The 19,278-nt window shown below is 38.7% G+C and overlaps 1 protein-coding gene across 1 annotated transcript; it reads left to right on the plus strand.

Annotated features, from left to right (window-relative positions):
• Window positions 1-1,257: 1,257 nt before the first annotated feature.
• Window positions 1,258-8,929, plus strand: LOC133791559 (uncharacterized). The gene is made up of 3 exons (XM_062229481.1): window positions 1,258-1,523; window positions 7,304-7,475; window positions 7,703-8,929. The coding sequence occupies exons 1-3, from the start codon at window positions 1,258-1,260 to the stop codon at window positions 8,927-8,929; spliced, it is 1,665 nt and encodes a 554-aa protein (XP_062085465.1).
• The last annotated feature ends 10,349 nt before the right edge of the window (window positions 8,930-19,278 follow it).

The following is a 19,278-nucleotide window of genomic DNA, read 5'->3' on the forward strand; positions in this document are numbered from 1 at the left end:
TATTGATTTAATTAATTAAATAATTATTTAAATCCTTTATCAAATTAATTATTTATAATTTGAACCTTGATTTAAATTTATTTATTAATTTAGATACCAATTTATCTTAATTAATAAATCTGTCATAATTTCTCTTTTCTTCTCAAAATTACACAATTCTATGAAACTATCCAAAATTGACCTGGTCAACTTTGATAATTCTAATTTATAATTAAATAAATTAATTGAGATTATCTAGATGATTTTATCCAAGGTACAATGGGGACCATGGGCCTATGAAATCAAGCTCCAATAAATTTACTAACTTATTAATTCCTCGTGACTCCACTATAGACTCGGAATTGCACTCTTGAATTCATAGAACGCTCTATAACAAATATAGATACGCTATTAATTATCCATTGTTACAACCATAATTGTCACTCAATCCTCTATAGACGGTCTACAATGAGATAAGACTTAAATACCGTTTTACCCTTCATTGTATTTTATCCTTAAAACACTTAGTTCCTTGTAAATGATATTTCAGTAAACTAATTTAATTACTGAAATGAGATCTCTATCATTTAACACCTTGAACCAAACTAAAAGGAAACCATCGTTTCACTTCTTCATCGGAAGCTATAGATGTTCATATCTATGATTAACACTCCCACTCAATTATACTACCGAGTTCCCAAGATGTAAGTATGGGCTAGTTCGTAGGGTAAGCTGGTAACGAACAAGTCAAAGAACTCAAATAATACAATCAGTTAGAATACTAACCACTCAGAATTGAGATTGAATTGACCTATGGTCAACTATATGATATGACTAGAATAGATAATAACGACATGTTTACTTATCTTATCAACTGTCAATATCGGTCCTGTCCGATGTAACAAATACATCCGATCTTATCTACTTTGCTAATGTTCTGGAAAGAACATAACACTGTAATGTGTAAGTAGATCATATCGTAGATTGGCAAGTCAGTGTAAAACCGGTGCACTGACTAATCTTAGGACTAACTTATTTTGAACATATAATCATATTTATATTCCACTGTGATTACGTCACTATAAATAAGATTAGCTATATGCTCGGGATTTAATAGAAATTTATATTAAACAAATAATCATGAAAATAAAACATGTGAGCAAAGTGATTGACCAAGTCAAAAAATGATTTCTATTCTTTTATTGATAATAAAATGAGATTACAAAGAATTTGTGTTTTAATTAGGGCATAAAACCCCAACATTATCGTGTGTAAAACATGAGAACCCAAACTGTATTGGAGTCAGCTAACGTTGTTATTGATGATGCTAAGGATTTTTTTGAGTTTTCTACTGAGGAAGAAATAGATAGGTATATTGATGAACCTTCTGAAAATCATGAAGAAGCTTATGTCAGTGATACTATTGTTGCAACGTCTGGTCCATCTGTTCCAACAGATCACGAATCTAATGAAACAGATTCTGGACGGAAAAGAAATTTCCAGATATTATTTCAGATGAAATCCAAAAGGAGCCATCAACCAGAGTTAAATTAAATCATCTAGCCGATTTTAATACTTGGAAATCCAAAAGACAGTATGGTCACAAGAAGAAGGTTTAGTAATGTTGTTCAATTTGTTTGTTTCTTATCTTTACTTGAGCCTAAAAATGTGAATGAAGCTTTAACTGATGAAAATTGGAACAATTTTTTAGAAAAAAAGTGTGGACTCTTGTGCCAAGACCGTTGTATACCAATATTATTGGTACAAAATGGATTTTCAAGAATAAATTTGATGAATTTGGTACAATTGTGCGAAATAAAGCAAGATTAGTGGCACAAGGGTACACACAAGTGGAAGGAATAGACTTTGATGAAACATTTGCACCTGTTGCAAGACTTGAATCAATTAGATTATTATTGTCTATTGCTTGTTTGATTGGTTTCAGGTTGTTTCAAATGGATGTCAAATCCTCATTTCTCAATGGGATCTTGAATGAAGAGGTATATGTTGAACAACCCAAAGGGTTTGAAGATCCCCATGCATTTGATCATGTTTACAAATTGGAGAAAACTCTTTATGGTTTGAAGCAAGCCCCTAGGGCTTGGTATGAGAGACTCACTCAATTTCTTGTTTCTCTTGGATACAAAAGGGGTGGAGTAGATAAAACTTTATTTATCAAAAATATTAAATCTAACATAATTATTGCTCAGATTTATGTTGATGATATTGTGTTTGGTTCTACTTTTGACAATGAGGTGCAGGTATTTGTGAAACAAATGAAAGAGGAATTTGAAATGAGCATGGTGGGAGAATTGACATATTTCTTAGGTTTGCAAGTCATTCAGTTAGATGAAGGCACTTTTGTTTCTCAAAGCAAATATGCTAAGAACTTGGTGAAAAAGTTTGGACTTGAAAGTTCAAAGATTGCCAAAACACCGATGGAAACGACTGTGAAGCTATCCAAAGATGAAAATGGTGTAAAAGTTGATCCTACACTGTATAGGAGCATGATTGGTAGTCTTATTTATCTCATTGCTACTAGACCTGATTTGAGTTATAGTGTTGGTGTGTGTGCCAGGTACCAAGGAAATCCCATGGAGTCTCATGTTGCAGCTGTCAAAAGATTCATTTGATATGTTCATGGGACTGTTGATTATGGTATTTGGTATTCAAAAGAAACTAACTCTAATCTAGTGTGTTTTAGTGATGCTGATTGGGCAGGTAACACTGATGACAGAAAAAACACTAGTGGAGGATGTTTCTACTTGGGAAATAATCTAGTTTCTTGGCACAACAAGAAACAAAACTCTATTTTTCTCTCAACAGCTGAGGCCGAATACATTGTAGTTGTGGATGAAGCAAATGATGATGGATTATGGGTTTGATCTTGACATTTTAACTATCTTTTGTGATAATACAAATGCAATTAATATTTCAAAAAATCTTGTGCAACATTCACGTACTAAAATTATTGATATTCGTCATCATTTCATAAGAGAATTAGTTGAAAATAAAGTTCTTGTCTTGGTATATATTGAAACACATAAACATATTGCTGATATTTTCACTAAAGCTCTTGATTTGGTTCGCTTTGATTTCCTCCGAAAATCTTTGGAGGTTTGTTCTCTTTAAATTTCCTGTTATTGTGTAGTTTCTCTTGATCTAATGTGTGTTGTTTAAGTTTAAGAAAATTATCAATTAATTTGAAAATTTTGTTGTGTGTCAAGCTAGATAATCTGACTTGTGTTTATGAGCTTTTAGTTGTATATTCTTAAGAGAAAAATAATCAATTCCTCCTAGGCATATTCTAGTCAATCAATCAATGTTTAATGTTTGAGCTTCCTTTTGTGTAGCATTGTTTCAAGCTCCTGTGCAAGAATAGAGTTACCTACATCAGTGTGTGAAAGCCGTCTTTTGAGTAAGTTGGAAATTTGTAATTTGGAGTTATGAAGAGGATACGCTACCATAGAAAAGGGCTACCACTGGTGTAGTGTGACAGCGTCTTCATGGGTTACAATTATTTACAATTTTGAAAAAGACTTATTTGTCATTGGGCAATGTTCCCTTGCATACACTGTCACACACTTATGCTTGAAACTATGCAAGAAAAATTGTACACAGTTTATAAAAAAAAAATGTGTGTAAAACTCATACATGTTGATTGATTCACTTAAGAATATGTGTTTGCGACTAAATTGTGCATTATTTCTCTCGAATATTCTGTCTAATTTTTCATTTTCACAAGTGTTCTTATCTATGTTATACACTAACACTTATTTTTCAGTTGCTTGATTCTATTTTTTTTCAGGATGACACTCATTGTAATGCCCCGAATTTCCTAATAAGGATTAGGACCTTGGTTAGGAGGCCGGGAGGGCCATAATTGAATTATGATGCTATTTAATGATCATATGCATGTTCATGTGAATTATATTATTATATGATGGTAAATGCAAGCATATGGGAGTATTTTTAGTTATAAGGGTAATTTGGTAATTTGGCCGCTGTGGGCATAATTATGTATGTTGGGTGCATGGTTGTGATTAATTAATATAGCCATATTATAAGGTGGATTGGTTCGAGCTATTCGGCATGAGACGATCATGAGATGTAAGTGTTCGGTTTAGTCATAACGGGTTTAAGTTCGGGGCTCGGGGTGAGTCTCGGGGTCATTTTGATGACTAGAACATTACCGGGAATAAAAGGGTAATGCGATATGATTTATTGGTATTTGAGAATATTGAGAATAGCGGGAATTGGAGAGCGTTAATTATAATTAACGAGATAGGCGGGAAATGACGGTTTTGCCCTTGGGGTGGCTTTAGGAACCTTAAATGACCTAGGGGAATTTAGGTCATTTAGCTTGGATTTATATGAGGGTTAGTAGGCTGTGGAAAACAGAACCAAAAATAGAGCCCCATCCTCATCTTCTTCTTCTCTCCCGTACATGTTTTCCCCTTTGCTTTTCTTTGAATTTTGAGAGCCCAAATTGAGGAGTTAGGCTAGGAGATCAAAGGTGGGAGCTTAGGGATTTGATTCAGCTATTAAAGGGGATTCAAAATCAAGTTTGAGGTAAGTTCCAGCCATTAGTTTCATGGTATACTCTATTTTGTCTTTAAACTTTCAGCTTGTGATTTCTTGGTAAATAGTTTAAATTAATGGAAGTTTAGTTGATGTTTAACTTGGGTTTTGATGTGGGTGAGTTTTTGATAATGTTTAGTGGTTGAATTGGGTGTTAGGTTGAGGTTTGGGACTGGTTTGAAGGTTTGGTCTCGAGGAGAAACGCAGGGGAAGCAAGCTGGTGGCTTGTTGGTTTGCGTAATGTGCCGCGGCCTGAGTGTGTTTCTGGAAAGATTATGCTTCTGTCTGAGGGTGAGCCGCGGCATGGCTATGGTGAGCCGCAGCCCATCAGGGCAGTTTTGGCCAGAAATAGGTTTTTGACTTAGGGATGTTGGCCTTAGGCCTTGGGGTCGATCCTACTACCCTGTTAAGTGTGGATTGATGTCCCGGAGGCTAGATATTGGTTTGGGAACCTATGTTGATCATTTTTATTGATGGCATCCTATATTTGGTTATGACTAGGTGACCGCTAAAGGACTAAAAGTTGATCATTCTCAAGGGTCGTTCTTTTAATCATTCTAGCTCGACTCTGAGGTAAGAAAACTGCACCCTGTGTATATGTGACATGCATGGCTATTCTTGATGCATGTTGGTTTATTATTAAGTATGACATGCATGGCTATTCTTGATGCATGTTGGTTGGTTATTAAACATGACATGCATGGCTATGATTGGTGCATGTTGGATTGTTAAGTATAATGCATGTGATGCATGAGGAACATGTGATTAGGACATGCTTTGAGTACTGAGTATGACATTGTTCAGAGCCTGTGCCTCTGGGTTTGTGCATGGTACTAATTGTATTAATACTTGTTGAGTAAGCATGTTGAATACCTTGTTTATGGATATTGGACATGTGACACATGTTTGGTGGCATGACTTACTTGTGTATGGCACTGACTTATTAGTCAGAATCGGCAATGGTGTTGGATTCATTTGTGAAGCTGTGATTTATTAGTCAAGTTCACAATGAGCTGAACACTGGTCGTGTTTCATTGACGTGAGGGTCAGAAACGGCATAAGCGTCGAGGACGCAGGGCCGAGTGAAGATTAGATCTAATCGATATCAGCGTTGAATGGCTCCATGGCATTAATGCTGGACCGACCCTAAAGTCGATGAACTTATAAGCGCTTGCCTGGTCTAAGACCAGATGTTCAGAGCCAAGGCATATGGCCCCGGTGACTGTTTGTCACATGGCTAGGGAACGCTGTTCCACAGTTACGACTCTAGATTCGGGAGGAAGGTTATGTTGGTGACCAATCACCATGCACCTATCCTGTTGAAGCTAGTGAGATGCTCACTCACTTGTTAAGCCCTGGTGACCCTACCATCACATGGCTAAAGGGTGTTGTCCCCAGGTTATGACTCTATGGTCATGAGGAAGGTTATGTTGGTGACCATTCACCATACACCTATCCTGATTGAACTTATGAAAGGATAACTTATCAGTTAAGCCCTAGTGACCCTATCGTCACATGGCTAAAGGGAGCTGTACCCATTTTTGTGACTTTGGCTACTGTCACCTACCTGTTTTGGACTGATAGTCCTGAGTGATTATTATGATCATTGTTGATATTATATCATGCTTTATTGTGTTTTCTTGCTGGGCTTCGACTCACGGGTGTTATGTGGTGCAGGTAAAGGCAAAAGGAAGCTGGACCATCCTTGAGTTGGAGAGCTTAGGTGATGACGTTTACATATGCAGCTGCTCGTCCGCCACGGCCGTGGTTTAAAGAGGAACTAGGGTCGAACCCTGTTTTGCCGCTTAGAACGGCCTGTTGTAAATATTTTTCTGTAATAGACTCTGAAATTATATTTTTTGGATCCCAATGTATATATTAAACGTTCTAGTGAAACGTTACATCTTAACCAAAATTTTTAATCCCTAAACCGCTAATCATACTTAGTTACACGATTTTGGCCAAATGACTCGATTAGCGAGTTTAGCACTGTTTACAAGGCACACCGTAATGGTCCCAGGAGTTGGGGCGTTACACTCATTGATCAAAGCAGATTTTTTTTTTGGTTGGGTTTTATTTTTTTGCATTTTTATATAAAAAAATATTTTTGATTGACAAAGAAATTAATGGTGGACTGAATCTTTGTGGCAATTTTTGTGAAATTATGCATTTATTTTATGTGATTTAATATATTCTTTGTCTCCAAGGAATTTATTTTGTCATCTTACTCTTTTTTGGAATACCATAATGTGTCTCTTTATTGTTTTTTTTTTTTTGCTTTGTTGCCTTTTTTAGCATTATAAAATAAATAAATAAATAAAATGGGAAAGATCTCATATGTTCGTGTAAGAGTAGTTTTTGTATTCTTGTTCTCCTCAATTGTCTCTTTTCATTTAATAAAAAATAAAAAAAGGGGAAAAGTTCAATAGGAAGATCGTGTGGGGGTTTTTTGGTTACCTTTTTAGTATTGACATTCTCTATTTATTTTATTTCCTTTTATAAAATAAAATAAAAAGGGGTAAGTTTGTTATTTTGATCGTGTGTAATAAGGTTTGTTTCCTTTTATTTTTTAAAAAAACAAAAAAAAGGAAACCTCTTTTTTCTGTGGGTGTCTTAAATGGGAAAGTTCTTGTCCTTTAAAAGCTTGTCACCTTCCCACTTTCTCCCTCACCCATGATCCCTCTAAGTCTCTTCTTCTTCTTATTTTTTCTCATTGTTTTTGTAAGTGTTTGCTGCTTTTCAGAGAAGGAACAATGGTGAAAACTCGTGGAGATTCCTCTAAGAAGACCCCTACTACTCAATCCAGAAAGCTGCCCTCTCCATCGCCTCCTCCATCTGTGTCAACGGCGCCTCCACCTGCTCCAGCACCAGCAGCATTTGTTGGAAAAACTCCCAAATCCAAGGCGCGCAAGAAGGTGATCTCTCTCTCTCTACTGAAGACCCCATGGTGTTTCCAAATATCATGGCTAGTATTTTCGACGACGTACCACCATTTGAAGTGGAGGTGCCCTCTCGAGCCAAGAACCAATCTCCTTTTCTGATTGAACTGTCTCTGGCAGCTAAGGCAAAATCCAAATCTGTTTCATCCTCTTCTAAAGCTGCTGCTGTTGGGTTATTCAAGCTGCCCATGAAGCTGAGCTAGTCCAAGAAAAACTCTGTGGCTCCAAAAAGAAAATTGGGGTTGGACTCGTCTTCTTCCCCCTTGACTACTACCAAGAAAAGATTGAAGGCTCATCCCCTTTCTCCTTCTTCCTCTGAATCTGAACTTGAGGAAGCAAAATCCGAGTCTGAAGAAACCCATGATACCACCTTATCTGATGAATTTGTTCATGACAATGCTGAATTAGAGGCTGAGTCTAACGAGCCAGAACAAGAAGATGTTGTCCCTACTGAACAAGAAGCCGAGTCTGACACAGAGACAGTAACAACCCCATTGTCATCCAAGGCTAAAGGCAAGAGACCTATTTTTGATTCTACACCATCTCCAAGACTCTCAGGTGTTATTTTCAAACCTCATTCTTCTATTTTGTGTTATAATGACAATGCTCGTGATATGGTTCTCTATGATCAAAGGAAATTTCTCATTAAGAAAAATTATGTCTGGAGTGATCATCGTCCTTATGGTGTGCTAACTATGTTTCAAGATCGAAAATGGATAGGTTCTTTGGTTAAATTTACTGGTTTTGTGGATAGAATAGTCAAGGAATTCTATGCCAATCTTACTAATGAAATTATTGACCCTAAATCTCCTTTGTATTGTAAAGTGTATGTTAGGGGCCATTGGTGCTCTTTTTCTCCACAAGATATTGCACAAGCTTTGTATCTTCCTCTTGATGTTAAGGATGATGATGATCTTGCCTCTCTTAACAAGGATGAGGTCATCACTGAATTAGTAGGGCAAAAAATGGTATGGCCACCTAATACAGTCATCTCGGTCACCAATCTCACCTACACTTATGCTGTTCTCCATAAGTTTGCCACAATGAATTGGAAACCAACTTCTCACACTGTAACTATCTCATTTGACATGACTTCCTTTTTGTACAAAGTGGGGACTGAAATTGGTATAGACTTGGCTATGTTTATCTATGATCAAATCATTGGATTTCAAAAAGGCCATAGGAGAAACTTGAATCTTCCTTTTCCTCAAGTTATTTATAAAGTGTTGAGTATGCAGAAAAAAGATCTCAAGCGAGATCAAGAAGATTTGGTGGCTCCCACTAGTGTTGCTTCCTACAAAGCCTCTGCTCCAACTACTGAAGCCGCTGATGCTCTATCAACCAAGAAAGCCAAGCCTCAATCTCTGAAGACATTCCTTCTGAATCCTCCTCTGTTCCCACAGATTCAGGACCTGTTGCTACAGAACTAGCTGTTGTTCGAGCCTCTGTTGATTCTTTGGCTGCTCGAGTGATGACAATTGAAGGACTGCAACATTCTGTTTTGGATGCTATCCAAAATTTGTCCAAGGATCTAGCGGTTTAGTTTTACTTCTTTTTATGTCTTTTGTTCTAAGAACATTGATACTTTTTTTTGTCTTAGGATTATTGTCTTTATTTGAGGATTATGTTTCTTTGGCTTCTTTGAAAGACCCAAAAGAGGAGAGTAGATACCTCCAAAAACCTGCTTTGTTTTGTTTAACTCTGGACCTTCTTATTTTGAGGGGGAGTTAAGTCTTAGTTTCTTTATATGTTTGTTATAAGTTAATGCATGTTTGCATGGGGAGTTTTTTCTCTTTACTTGTCACTAACATTTGTGTTGCAGGTTTTTGAATTAATTTTGTCTATCAAATTGCCAAAGGGGGAGATTATAAAATCTTTTATTGACATATTTGATAAAATTGACAAAATTAATTATGGATATATTTTCGAAATATATTGTGTGGTATTTTCAAAATGGTTTGTTTCTTGTTTTATTGTGAAATATTTTCTAATCAGATTATTCTATATATGTCAATAAAATAAATATATAATTTCCTATAAAAGAATATATTTTCTTGACTTTTGTATATATGGAAATTATTGGTATTTATTTTAATTTATTGAACTGTTTTGTTTGTCTAGAAATCGTGTACAGCTTGCAGAGGTAATGTATATATTGTTTCCTTATTTATTTAAGGAAACTAGGTTTAAAAACTGTCCAGGTTCAATGAATCTGTTTAAACGGATTGCCAGTCTGTTTAAACAGATTCTGACTTTCCTTTTTGGGAATATTTTCCATTTATTGGATGATTGGTTTCTGATTTGTTTTCCACGACCTAAAGGGATTCTAAAGGGTATATAGACATCCTTAGGACGTTGGTTTTTCTTCATCTCTCTTGGTGTATTATTTTCCAAATATTTTTCAAGTTTTAGAGAGTGTTTTTATTGTGTGAAGAACTTGAGTCCAGCAAGTTCTTAGTGGTTTATTACAGTGTACTTCTGTATTGTTTTCTTTGTGTTAATTGTCCAGGTTGAACACACTTGGACATTGTTCATCAAGCTTCGGGAGAAGTTTTGTTCGTGAGTCACTTTTCAGGAGGAAAAGTGCAAGTGTTATGATTTGAAGGGAGTTCAAGATCTTAACACTTCAGAAATTTGATTAGGAGTTTAGATTACAACAGTTGCGACAAATTCAAGAGGGAGTCTTTATTTGTATAAGTCAATTTGGTTTTGTAATCGTTTAGATATTCTTCTAATAAATTTTATTCTCTGGGCGTGGCCCCATGGACTAATAGAAATCTGAAAAGATTGCTGATACCACGTAAAATTTCGTGTGTTCTTTACTTTAAGTTCGTTTTTATCTTCTGTTGATAAACTATTTAAACATATCTGGTTTCTGTTCAAACAGTTTCTGTGTCCGTTTAAACATTTCTATAACAGTACAACAATTAATTATTTAATTTAAATAATTAAGTTGGCAGTCATAAAAAACAGAATTTCAATGCTAAACATCCAATGAATCATTGAAAAGATTGGCGTGAAAATGCTAAACACGGGCAAAATAAGTCAAGAACTAAGTGCAGAAGAAATAGTTAAGAACTAGCTCTATTTCCTACGATTTGGCCTAGGGCTATCATGATGAAGTTAGTGGTTAAATGTGAATATAATTGTTCTTAGTTTTATTATAAATAAATATAAATATTAGTGTTTTGCTGGAATATTAATATTAATATTAATTTATTTTTACAAATACTAATTAAATATAATTAAAATTATATATTATATAGACTAATTTTAACTTGTTTTCTAAGTTTTAAAATTATCAAATATTTAAAACAAATTATATGAATTAATATTTTCAATCGTGTAATTCTAGGATTCTTTTTTAAATCCTAACCACATTTCAAGGCTTGTCCTTCCACTGTATACTCTCATTTCATCATGTTTAGAGTTATGGTAACTATAGTGTGTTGACCCTAATTTTGGTCAACTGACACGAAGTCAAAAATGCTTGATGTAGACAGATATGTTGAAATGAGAATAATGACAAAAACAGTGAAGCACACAAGAATTTATAGTGGTTCGGCCCCAGAATCTGGTAATAACCTACGTCCACTTGAGCTGTTATTGATATAATATTTCAAAGGAGTGATCAAAGAACTAGGGTTCAATGAGTTTCACCAACCTTTGAAGAACAAAACAATATCTCGAATGTGATAGCTCTAGCTCACTCGTAAATCTCTAATCTCCAGTAATTAGAAAGCCCAAAAAGTCCTTTGAGCTATCTTCTCATTATTTATAGGCTCAAGGAAGATTACATGAATTAGTTACAGATATTCTTTCTTAATTAATCGAATCATCAGGAATTATTGGAGACAATCTTGGGATTGACTAAGATCTTTATAAAATTATCTTGAAATATGCGGAGTGTACGACCAGGCTGGTCGTAGGAAAAACTCAACCGTTATGCATGCAATATCTCACTGGTCGATAGTCGAATAGAATTCTGCCAGGTGTCAGCCACGTGCTAGAAATCACTTGCCACATCATCCGTGCCTGATTTTTGGATAACATTTGCCCCCCAAGTTTATTTATTACGAGCAATAAATAAACTTTTAAGGAAACGACCCTTCGACTACTCCACCAGGCCTGTCAGAGTAATTCGTGCAACCTTGGGAAAAGTAACCTACCCTTGTCTAATCACGGCTTTTCGGTTCCCAAGCAACCTTTCGACGGCTATCACCTTTCCCCATGCTTCAAAAAAGAGGAAACTGATGATTACTCTCCTTTTATGCCACGGACAAAAATATATATAGTCTCTTCAAAGTCTTCTTTTCCTTTTTACGCAAGCTATTACTTTCTCAAGAAACCCTAAATTTAGAGCTTCCATTTTCTTCTGGATACTGTCTTCTAGCATTTCAAGATTCAGTCTGCGAGTTCTCCGACGCTCGAAAACTTTCTCAAATCTCCACGATCTTTTTTCTGGTAAGTCTCAGAACTTTTATGCTCTATATTTTTGCCGTGCATGCTTCTGTGGATTGACTGTTGAGTTTATTTGTTTCTGGATTGAGATGCACAACAGTAGGGGGTTTAATGGGTGATACTGTATAGGATGATATTTCTCCGTCATTTAGGAGTTACGAGTTAGTTTGATAGTTGAGATCACTACTTTAGGACGTAAAACCGAAGTAAACATTCGATTTTTATGCCAGTTGAAAAACCAAGTTTTTCCCGCCCTAAAAGGAGTTGAAAAAGCTTTTTCGAAAAACTTTTTGCTTTCACTTTTTGATCTGTTTTTCAAACTGTTCGTGTGAAAAAGTAAGTTTTTTGTTAGAATGCTGTAGTATAAAAGCTTAACTTTTATACTCGACCAGTGTTATTCTAAAAAACTTTCAAAATTATTCATCCTCATCTCCCCATTCTTCTGATCGCAGATTTTAATGCCATATTTGTGGGGAGGTGAGCGGCCAATCGATGACGATCTCCTTGCACAACTGCTCGAAGGCGAAGAACAGCCGGCCCAGCATGTTAGTGAGATTCTGTTTTCAAGAACTTCTTCTAGACCTCAACCATCACCACCTCAAATGGCTCGTTCTAAATCTCCAGGCAAGAAAAAACCAAACCCTGAAAACAATCCAAATTCACCTGCCCAGCCTGGTTTGCAGACTAGGGTTCCCTCGACCAGTGGTCGAGAAAATGTTGCCCCAGACCCTCGTATTCAAGTCAGGGCTCTCCCTTGGCATCAAAACCTTCCTGATGTCGAGTGGTATCTCTCTCCTACTAGCCAGATGCTCGCCAATTATCGTAGGAAGTACCCTCTTACAAGGGTTAATCTCACAATCCCTGCTGCTGACCAAAGAGCTAACCTGCCTGGGGGCGTCTATAGTGCTTGATCTAGATATCACATAGAGGCGGGGGCTATCCTCCCTCTACATCCATTCTACCAGGGGGTGGCCAACTACTTTGGTGTTGCCCCCTTTCAAATTACCTCAAACGGATATAGAATGCTGGCCACACTCTATATCCTTTATAAACTCAAAAAATGGCCAAAACCCACTCCCCACGAGGTCAACTTCCTCTTTGACCTTAAGTCCAACCCTCAACAATACGGGACAAGCTTTTTTCATCTTTGTCACCAGGAAACAAACCAAACGTTCCTGAGTGACACTACCCACATTTCCAACGTGGGGTAGTACAATAGAGAGTATTTCCTCATGACAAACAAGACTACGAACAACCTGGCCTTCGCTCGAGGACGTAAATGCTACTTTCACTGGTCGCTACTTTTCCTTAGCAAACTTTTCTGCACTTCTCTAAAGTATATTGTGCCTTTCAAGACCATGGTTACATCCGAACCCAACACCATACATGGTGTTGAGGTCCAATGCACTGGCCAGGATGGCAGACGCTGAAAAAAGCGTTAAGTCCCTGGTCACTGATGAAAATCTGAGGTTATCTGGCCTCATGGCTCCTCGCCATGAAACAAGAGGACCCGTGGTGGCAGACGCCACTGCCGAGGGGCATCCCGAGCAGCAACCTCCGGCGTCTCCTCCCCGAAGGAGGCCAATGGGGGTTACAATCAGGGATCCCAATGGCGTTCCTTCAGCAGAGAGGCCTTCTGTGCCCCAAGGCAAGGGGAAAAAAAAGGCAACAGAGCCCGTCATAGACTTGGAAGAGTCTTCAGACGAAAACGGTACTGTTATTCTACTTTTAAATAGCTTGCCAATTCCCTGTCACTTGTTTGACGGGGACGACAATTTTACGTATACTCCAAATCTAGGGCCAGACTTCTTCGTGCCAGATAATGAGTGTATGACTAATAGAGTCAATAGTATAGCGACCAGTAGTTATAGCTCGGGTATTAAACTTTGTGAACTCTTTTATGATTTGCCATGATTTTTTTATCTGCCTTTGTCTTACTGCCTGCATGTTTTTCTTTATCTGCAGAGATGGCTTCCCCCAATGTTTTCGATCTGTACCAGGCCTAGGAGGAAGAGGAGGTCTCCCTGGTTCGACATAAATCAGTTAGGAGGCATGATGGCGAATCAAGACAAGCACCCCCGACCAAGAAGGGTTGAACAACTGATCCTTCCAAGGACGAACCTACTGCCCAACCTTCTGCCCAACCTCCTGCTCCTGCTGAAAAGGAGACTGCCCCTGCAGCCAACCCCCCGCCTGCAGCCCGAAGGGAACAGGCCCCACAAGCAGAACTTCCTGGGACCAAACTCTCGAACCGCTCCCTGCGATCAGCTAAAGATCGCCTTGCTCATATCCTGAAGCATGACTGTTGCAAGGAGGCAATGGATGAAGCTGAGAGCATGGGGGTCGATCAGATCCTTAACAAGGCTCTCAACAAAGTGGCTAGTGTAAGTATTCTTTCTCTTGGATTTTATCTTCCCTTCTTGTAATATAGCCTAACTTTTATTCCTTGACTGCAGGCAATGCTGATTATAACTGCTGCTCGTACTCGCGCTAGTGCTAGCATCGAGCAGGCTCGGGCAAAGGCCGTCGAGGAGTTTCAAGCGAAAGCCATCGAGGAGCTTCAGGCTACAGAAGCCAGGCATGCTGGGGAGTTGGTGTAACGCCATGGTTACCCCAGAACAGTTACAGTGAACGGTGGACCGGGAATTTGACCCGCTACCCGAGTCCTTTGGTCAAAAACGTGCTCTAAGTGTAATTAACAGGTTAAGGTATAAAACTAATAAAAAGGAAATGGATATTTTCATTATAAACTGCTCTGTAGAGCTAATCAAAACGCTTACAAGTTGTTCTCAGTACAAAAATGGTCATTACAGTTTTAAATTTACAATCCTGCCGACCTAAGCGGCAAAAATAGGGTAATCCCCCTAGTTCCTCTGAGAACGCCTTGGCCGTGGTGATCAAGCGGCCGCATATGTACACATCACCTCCTAAGCTCTCCACTCAAGGCTGGGTGAGCTTTTCTTTCCCTTTACCTGCACCACATAGCACCCATGAGCCAAGGCCCAGCAAGAAAAGCATAATAAAACATGATATAATATCAACAATGATCGTAATAATCATTCAGGACCAACAGTCCAAACAAATAGGTGACAGTTGCAAAAGTCACTAATATGGGGACAACACCCTTTAGCCATATGACGATAGGATCACCAAACTTAACTGATAAGAGAACCTTTCATAATTTTGAACAGGGTAGGTGTATGGTGAATAGTCACCAACATAATCTTCCTCATGACCATAGAGTCATAACCTTGGAACAGCGTTCCCTAGCCATGTGACAAACAACCACCGGGGCCCTATGCCCTGGCTCTGAATAACTGGCCTTAGACCAGACAAGCACTTATAGGTTCATCGACCTTAGGGTCAGTCCAGCGTTAATACCCCATATGAGTCATTCTTACAGATATCGATTAGATCTAATCTTCATTTGGCTCGACGTTCATGACGCTATGCCATTTCTGACTCTTTAGGTCAGTGTCCCTGACTAATCAGTACATATACAAGTATTCAACATTTGCTAGCATATAATAGGCAATCCATGTCCACATTTATCAATCAACATGCCTCAATAATAATCACACATGTCATATATACACAGGGTGCAGTTTTCTTACCTCCTGTTCGAGCGAGAATTAATAGTAAGAACGACCCTTGAGAACGATAAACCTTTTGGTCCTTTAGTGGTTACCTGGTCATAACCAATTATGGGATTCCATCAATAAAATGAATGATAAAAGGTTCCCAAATCAAAACCTAGCCTCCGAGACATCAAACACTTCTAAACTGGGTAGTAGGATCGACCCCGAGACCTAAGGCTTGCATCCCAGAGCCAAAAATCCATTTCTGGCCAAAAAGCCACTAAGGGCCGCGGCCCGCTCCTCAAACAGAGGTGCCCAAACTCAGCATCCTCCAAGGGTCGCGACCCTCCCTGGCCATGCCGCGGCCCAACCTCTAGTTCAGCCAAAACCTCTGTTTTTCTTCCCTTGCGACTTCTCTTGGAACCAACCCTTCAAACCAAGTTAAAACACCACTCAAACCTCCAATACCACCCCTAAACTTGATCTATATCACTCCCTTAGCAAAACCCAAGATAAACCCCAACCAAAACTTCCATCAATTCCAACAATCCACCATAAAAACACAAGCTGAAAATTAACACCAAAACAGAGTATACTAGTAAACCAATGGCTGGAATCTTACCTCAAACTCAGGTTGTGGTGCTCTTCAATGGTGGAACACTCTCCCAAACACCCAAGGTCTACTTCCCAAGCTTGAATCCTCAACAAGATCACCAAAACTCACAAAGAAAATGGAAGAAGGAGAAGGTACGGGAAGCTCAAGAACTTGCTCTGTTTCTCTCATCAACTTACAGCATAAAAGAGTTTATATCTATCCTAGAGGTAAAAAGACCATTATACCCCTAGGTCATTTAAGGGTTTCTAAAAGGATCCCAAGGGCATATTTGTCCTTTCCAACCTATCTTGTTAATCATAATTAACGCTCTCCAGTTCCCGCTATTCTCAATAATCTCAAATGCCAATAATTCATATCCCATTACCCTCTAATGCTCGGTAACGCCCTAATCATTAAAATCACCCCGAGACTCCTCCCGAGCCTCGAACTTAAACCTGTCATGACCAGACCGCTAATTAATAATCCAAGATCATCTCATGCCGAATAGCCTGAACAATCCCACATTATAATGTGGTCTCAACATATATCACCAACATGCATACAAATATACAATTATACCCTCAACGGGCCAAATTATCATCACACCCCTGTAATTAAACATGTGGACCCACATGCATGCATTTAACATCATATTATAATATAATTCACATATACATGCATAATATCATTTAATGGATTAATTAAACAAGTATGGCCCTCCCGACCTAATAATCCCGCCATTAAACCGCATCGGAGAATTCGGGGCATTACAGTTGGAGGTGGTCACCCAGCAGAATGATGCTTTGGTGGCAAAGCTGGCGGAGAATGAAGCTTCTCAGGCAGCTTTGAAGAAGCAGAGGGATGACTTCCAGGAGTCTAGCCGAATCCAATATCGTGAAGTCAAGAGACTTAAGGAGGAGGACCTTGCTAAGGACAAGACCATAGCTGTTCTTGATAGCCAAGTGGAACAACTTAAGCTTACCAACGCCAAGGATCTGAAGAGGTACAAGAACGCAACACTTCGGTGTTTCTACGACTTTTGGAAACACAACCAAGGTGCCGATTTTAGTTACCTTCCAGTAGAGGCTAGGAAGGCTGAGCTAGCGTGCTGTGCTGCTCAGTTAGCTGCTGAAGAAGAAAGAGCTAGGGTCCCTGCTTCCCCAAGCATCCAGCCACCCGCCAATTTGGAGGGAGGAGAAGCTGGAGGAGATGCAGCTGACCAAACTGCTCCAACAGATCCTCCTGCCCCTCAGGCTCCTTAAAGTTTTTTGTTCTTTTTCTTTTCTTTAATTACACGACCTACGGGTCGTTATGTAAAGACTTAATTTTTATTTTTAATTTTGCTGCATGGGCAGCAAACTTTCCTTTTACTTTAAACAATTACATCCAAGCAGTACTGCTCGCGGTGTAAAAGAATGCCTTTTGATATTATAATATTTCTGTCTATTGTAACATCTGTTCGCATGACCAAACTTAGCATAGTACTTTGGATTGATTTAACAAAATATAAATTTTGAAAAATACTCTAAGTACCGTAGCATGCTTTCACTCATTTTGTTCATGTGTTTACATACCTCTTGGTATGCTTTGCTATCGATGCACCTTATATGCCCCCCAAGTGACTGAGGAGCTTTAGGTCCTTGGTCACTTGCCTTTACCACGACTTGTACGAACATTACTGCTCGGAATAACTTGTAAAATATAGAATACAACAAAACAACACACGTAGTGAACAAATACTTGTAAATAAAATTTACAAAGGTTGGCAAGAATGACTGGCTGCGCACAGTCCCTTATAATTCTCGTATTAAAAATGGACTAAACATGTCTTTACGAGTGATCTTAAAAAGATCTTACACTTATAAGAGATTAGCCATATAACATGACTAACCCTTTTTCAAAACTTGTAAAAAGTAAAAATTTAATACAAGCCAGTCCTTTAAGAAGGATTGTTTATTGATAATACTTGCGCAGGTATTCTCCATTCCAATAGCGAGGAACGAGATCTCCATTTAAGTGTGCAAGTTTGTATGTGCCTGGATGAAGGACTTCTTCAATTTGGTAAGGTCTTTCCCAGTTTGGTCTGAGTACTCCAGCAGTTGGGTCGCGGGTATTTAAGAAAACTCGTCGAAGTACTAGGTCTCCAACGTTGAATTTTCTTTCTTTCACCTTTGAGTTAAAATACCGGGTGACTTTTTGCTGGTACGCAGCTACTCGGAGTTGGGCTTTTTCCCATTTCTCTTCAAGTGAGTCTAGGGACTCCATCATTAGTTGGCTATTCTGGTCCTAGTCGTATGTAATTCGTCGATGTGAGGGCAGATCTAACTCGACGGGCAACATAGCTTCATACCCGTACGCTAAGGAGAACGGGGTATGACCTGTCGCTGTTCGATGAGAGGTTCTATATGACTAGAGTACTTCAGGAAGTTGTTCTGGCCATGCTCCTTTAGCGTCCTCAAGTCTTTTGTTCACTACTTCGACTTGCCCATTTAATTGTGGGTGTGCGACTGAAGAAAAGCTTTTGACGATTCCATGTCTTTCGCAGAAGTCTGTGAATAAGTCGCTGTCAAACTGGGTGCCGTTGTCTGAGACAATTTTTCGAGGCAAACCATATCGGCAAACAATGTTCTTGATGAAAAAGTCAAGAACTTTCTTGGTCGTAATGGTAGTGAACGGCTCAGCTTCGGCCCATTTGGTGAAGTAGTCAACTGCTACGACTGTATATTTTACTCCACCCTTCCCTGTTGGCAGGGATTCAATCAAGTCTATACTCCATACTGCGAAAGGCCAAGGACTTTGGGAGCTGCACGTGGGATTTTGGAAAACCTCTGACACTTATCGCATTTTCGTACAAACTCCATTGAGTCTTCATTCATAGTTGGCCAGAAGTAACCCTGCCTCAGAATCTTTTTGGACAAGCTCTGCCCCCCAGCGTGGTCCCCACAGAAGCCTTCATGTACTTCCTTCATCAGTTCTTTAGCTTTTTCCGCTGTAATGCATCTGAGCAGTGGCATGGAATATCCTCTTCGGTAAAGGACACCATCGACCAGTATATACCTAGCAGCCTGTCTTTGAAGGGCTCTGGCTTTGTTTCTATGTGCTGGTAGTACACCATTCGTGAGACACTCCAAGTATGGTGCCATCC

The sequence above is a fragment of the Humulus lupulus genome, chromosome 7, assembly GCF_963169125.1.
Source record: "Humulus lupulus chromosome 7, drHumLupu1.1, whole genome shotgun sequence".
Lineage (NCBI taxonomy): Eukaryota > Viridiplantae > Streptophyta > Magnoliopsida > Rosales > Cannabaceae > Humulus > Humulus lupulus.